This window comes from Triticum aestivum, chromosome 2B (assembly GCF_018294505.1).
Source record: "Triticum aestivum cultivar Chinese Spring chromosome 2B, IWGSC CS RefSeq v2.1, whole genome shotgun sequence".
NCBI classification, from domain to species: domain Eukaryota; kingdom Viridiplantae; phylum Streptophyta; class Magnoliopsida; order Poales; family Poaceae; genus Triticum; species Triticum aestivum.
The window spans coordinates 635,421,305-635,426,464 of NC_057798.1; the positions used below are offsets into that span (position 1 = coordinate 635,421,305).

At 45.8% G+C, this 5,160-nt stretch overlaps 1 protein-coding gene across 1 annotated transcript; it reads right to left on the reverse strand.

Moving 5' to 3' along the window:
- Positions 1-234: 234 nt before the first annotated feature.
- On the reverse strand, positions 235-2,794 carry LOC123041837 (uncharacterized). Its single transcript, XM_044464392.1, has 5 exons — positions 2,519-2,794; positions 2,337-2,409; positions 2,039-2,237; positions 1,705-1,894; positions 235-725 (listed from the first exon to the last, which is right to left on the reverse strand). Exons 1-5 carry the CDS (start codon positions 2,638-2,640, stop codon positions 428-430), a joined length of 882 nt encoding a protein of 293 aa, XP_044320327.1. The 5' UTR covers positions 2,641-2,794; the 3' UTR covers positions 235-427.
- Between the last annotated feature and the right edge of the window lie 2,366 nt (positions 2,795-5,160).

Sequence of the window (5,160 nt, forward strand, 5' to 3'; positions counted from 1 at the left end):
CGAACATGATGGCTCTCAAGGCGATGGAGGTCGACATGGAGTTGACTGCGAATAAGAATGCCCAAACTATCCGGCAGATGGCAGTTGTACCATGATGACTATCACCTTGTCACGTGATGCTTTTTTTTACGTGGGCACATCAACTTCAAGTTTAGGCTAGTCACAGTGGGAGTAACTTAGCTAGTAACATAGAGCATTTTAAAAAAAAATTGCTTATGTGGCAAGTAGTTTTTTGCAGGAAACTGTCGATCTATTTATTTGTAATGATGGTAGTATAACAAACACCAGAAATAATAAAAATTACATCCAGATTCATAGAACACCTAGCGAAGACTACAAGCACCGAAGGGAGCCGAAGGAGCGTCACCGCTATCTACCCTCCCTCGTCGGAGCCGGACACAACTTGTTGTAGTAGACAGTCGGAAAGTCATCGTGCTAAGGCCCCATAGGACCAACACACGAGAACAACAACCGCCGTCGATGAAGAGAAGTTTAGATCGAAAGGATCCAATCTGAAGACACATGAACAAAGACGAACAAGACCGGATTGGAGTGAATCAAGCAAAGACCACCACCGACGAATCCCGCAAGATCCGTCGGAGACACACCTCCACAAGTCGTCCGACGATGCTAGAAACACCATGGAACGGGGGCTAGACCGGGCGAACCTTATTCCATCTTCAAGAAGCCACCGTCGTAGCGTCTTCTTGAGCAGAACACAAAACCTAACAAAATTAAAGAAGCACATGTTAATGAAGCCCTCGCGCTGGAAGGACTAGGATCCACCGCGCACCCATGGCCCTAAGGCCACATGAGACGCGGGAGATCGGCACCGCCGCCGACAGGAGGCAGAAACCCTAGCCGCCTTTCCTTGGAGGAGAGAGATGCTCATGGTAACACAATATGTTACTACTACTTTCGTCCTGGTTTATTGGTCCTCTTTATATTTTGTGCCAAATTTTGACTAAAATATTTAACTAACAAAATATTAATGCATGTCATTAAAAAAATTATCATTGGTCAAAATTTGACACAAAATACTATGAGGACCAGTAAACTAGTACGAAGGTAGTATAACATAGCACTTTTCAAGAGAAGATAAGTGTACAATAAAAAATAAACTAAAAGAAGGAATAATTATAACAGTAATTTCAAAGTAAAATATTGTACCCTGGTCATAAGCATTGTAGATTCACCCATGCTTCTTAGTTATTGCATGTTCTTGTAAACATTAAATTTCAGAGTACTAGTTTTTATTTTTCTAGTAATAAAGAAAGTTGAAAAAGAAGAAAATCATAGTTATCTTACAGCCGCAGTACATAGGCCATGACATAAGAAGTCATGCATGGATCGTCGGTGCTATCTAGTATATCAGGAGTTGTCACAGAAGGAGGCCTCACTAGCATATCTCTCTTGCGGCAAAATTCCTTTTGTGATCTTGCTTTTTCACGTCCAAATTATGCATCGCTTAGGTACCAAGATTATATCAGTTATATCCCGCCTATGCAACAACATAAATTCAAAGACCTAGCAAGGCACTAGGACGCGGAAATTAAGAAAGTCGATGCGGCCGATCACAGCAGCAAACAAAGCAACAATACCGTCCACCGTCCTTGACAACACATGAACTACAAGAAAAGTTCTTCAAAAGCAACGTCTTTAAAAAGGAAACGCCGTACAAGCGCAGTCTTTGTCGGATCTAACCATTGAATGTCTGATCTATATAAGAGCTCCGCACAACTATTGAATGGCCGCACTAGCATATCTCTCACATGGAAGAATTCTTTTTGGTGCCCTTCCTTGCCACACACAAATTCTGCGTTGCTTGGGTGCAAAATATTGGATTCGGCTGGGCAAAATGCACACCTGCTGCTAAATTGGCACAACGGCTTTTCTGTTGAGATGAAAAGAATAGAGAAAGACCAAGAGAGAATTAGCCATGATGTTGCATAATAATATATACAGATACTAAGTATCGAACAAACACAGTTATTTGGCAAGAGGCTGAGATGGTTGCAAATATAAATTTAGGTAGTACCTAAGATGATGCATGTTTCAACGGCTAGTTGGTGGGAGTGTCTGTCAAAATATAGCTCAGCAAAGAACTGATGCCTCTCGGTGGCATCCCTCAGGCGGCGAGCTGAGAAGGCGAGGTGGTACCAGAAAGTTCCCCTGAAACCAACGCAGGCAGCCTTCATCTCTGTGGTCGACTGGTCAGGATACTCAAACTCGGCGCCCTACATCATATCAATCGGTCTCAACCATAAGTATTAAGCACAACCGAGACCAATGCATAGCGAAGAAGAAGGAGAATAGAATGCTTGTGTATCTCGTACCTTGTTGTTGTTGGAGTTGTAATGTTTGATTGCACGGTGTACAAGCGTACGAATACGGCTGGCGACGATCTCTCTGTCACCAATCAAATAAACAAGAGTACATCAAATCAAATAAATAAAAATAGATTCTATGCAATTCAACAAAGGCGTGTAAGAAATTAATCGAGTAGGAAATTACATACTCTCGTGTGTAGCGGGGAAGACCACTGCTGGATCTATCATCGACGTATCGTTGAATGGCAGCCAGCGCCTCTTTTGACATAGGCCGGGCGATGTGTTTCCGGGAGAGGGCGGCTGTAATCATACTCGCCGCCGGCGGCTGTGGCAGGGGAAGAGAACAAAGATCCCATCGATCGATCGATCCTGGTATGTGTGGTCTGTGCGTCTAGCGGACGCCGCAACTTAACTCTAAATAGCCGGCCGGATTTCTCGGTATGGTAGCCGGTAAACCGATCGGGATTTGGAGACGGAGACGTGTCTATTTCGTTACGTGAAACTATATTTATGGATTGGAGACGGAGACGGAGTCACCCGATGGATTTTCGGAATTGATAACTGCCGAACGTACTGTGTTCTAGCAAATTACCCCGAACGTCCTGTTTACCGTTGGATCTACTCCCTCCGTTCCTAAATATTTATCCTTTTAGAGATTTCAAATGGACTATCCCATATACATGTATATAAACATATTTTAGAGTGTAGGTTTACTCATTTTGCTTTGTATGCAGTCATTTATTGAAATCACTAGAAAGACAACGGAGGGAGTAAACACGAACATTAAGTCAGAGCACCGAAGCCACGTCAGCGTACCAGATCATTCGGAAGAAAACAGAATCGTCCCGAACGAACCCATCCACTCCTCTTCGCTCAATTCTCTTCTCTATCCCATCACTAACTCTCCCTTATCCTCTTGCTTCCTATCAGACACACCGCGCGAATCCTTCCTCTTGTCCCCGTCGGTTGTTCCCCGGTGTTTGGCTGGCCCTATTCCTAGCGGCGGCAGCATACAATTTGGACCCGACAAGGGGCCGCCATGGAGGTAGTCACAGCGGCGAGCGATGGCTGCTCACGACGGTCGGCAGCGCTTCTTTTATCCCCTGCGAGGAGAGGAGGAGCTACATCACCGTCGTGCGGCGGTGTTCCCTTCGTCTCCGTGTGAGGGGAGGAGGAGCTACATCGGTGTCATGAGGCGGTGTTCCCCTTCGTCGTCGTGCGAGAGGAGCACCCTTCGGCTCCGGCGCGATCCAAGAAACAGAAGCCATGGTGGGGTTGCAGCGGCTCGTGGCGCCTACTCGCGACGTCCGGGCCGACCTGCTGTTGAAATTTGGGATAGGCTTTAGGCCCATAGAGCAATTTCTAAAAATCTCTAAGGCCCCATGTGGGTTATATGGCTGGTGGAGGTGTAGTGGGAAGTTTAGTCCCACCCCGCTAGTGGAGAAGGAGTTGGACCTCTTTATAAGGGATTCTCTTCTACATGCTACTGAAGCTTGAGAATAGAAGAGGCCCTCGCGCACTCCTCCGCCGCCCGCCTCGCCAAGCCAAGCCACGCCACGCCAATGGAAGCAGAATTAACAGCATTAGACACATCTGGTGTTGAAGCAAGATGGCTTCGAGATCTTTTGCTGGACTTGCCATTGGTTGATAAACCGGTTCCGGCTATCCTTATGAACTCTGACAATCAGACTGTCATCACCAAGGTGAAGAGTTCAAAGGACAACATGAAGTCCAACAAACACATAAGAATAAGATTAAAGGCTGTCAGAAAATTAAGAAACTCCAGCGTGATAGCGTTGGACTACGTCCATACGGCTAAGAATCTGGCGGATCCCTTTACAAAAGGGCTATCACATGTTGTGATAGATAGTGCATCGGGGGAGATGGGTATGAGACCCACATGAGTTGCCATGGTGGTAACCCAACCTATGTGATCGGAGATCCCGTGAAGTAGGACCTGGGAAAACAAGCCAGTGGTGAACTGAGGAGAGTAACTACACTAACCCACTCCGTTGGAGATGCAATACTATCGATACTGTATGGTAGGATGACTATTGTCTTAATGTGTTCCAAAGCTTATGTAAGCAAGATGCTATCGTACAGAGCGATCTTTGGAGGAACACACCTATGTGAGCCCGACTGCTGGTCACAGTCTATGAGATTGGAGTGATCTCTAGTAAGCTCATGAATAGGCCAGGAGTGTGACTTATATGCTCCACCCGAGGGGTCAGCCTTCGGCAGCCTAGTACTAGTAAGACATGTGGTGAAGCTTCTTTACGCCAAACTGACAATTCAAGGTATAGTCGATTGTTCAGTTGTGAAGGAGTGTAGCTACTTGCTCTAGGTGCAGCTCAACCTTAACAGGTCTTCACTGAAACACTAGTATATTGAAACAACAATTGGAACACAGGACACTATGGGCCCTCGAGATCTGGTGGGGGATTGTTGAAATTTGGGATGGGCTTTAGGCCCATAGAGCAATATCTGAAAATCTCTAAGGGCCCATGTGGGTTATATGGATGGTGGAGGTGTAGTGGGAAGTTTAGTCCCACCCCGCTAGTGGAAAAGGAGTTGGACCTCTTTGATGTCTACTACACAACCTTCTTCTAGTAGACGTTGTTGGGCCTCCAAGTGCACAGGTTTGTAGGACAGTAGCAAATTTCCCTCAAGTGGATAATCTAAGGTTTATCAATCCGTGGGAGGCGTAGGATGAATATGGTCTCTCTCAAACAACCCTGCAACCAAATAACAAAGTGTCTCTTGTGTCCCAAACACACCCAATACAATGGTAAATTGTATAGGTACACTAGTTCGGCGAAGGGATGGTGAT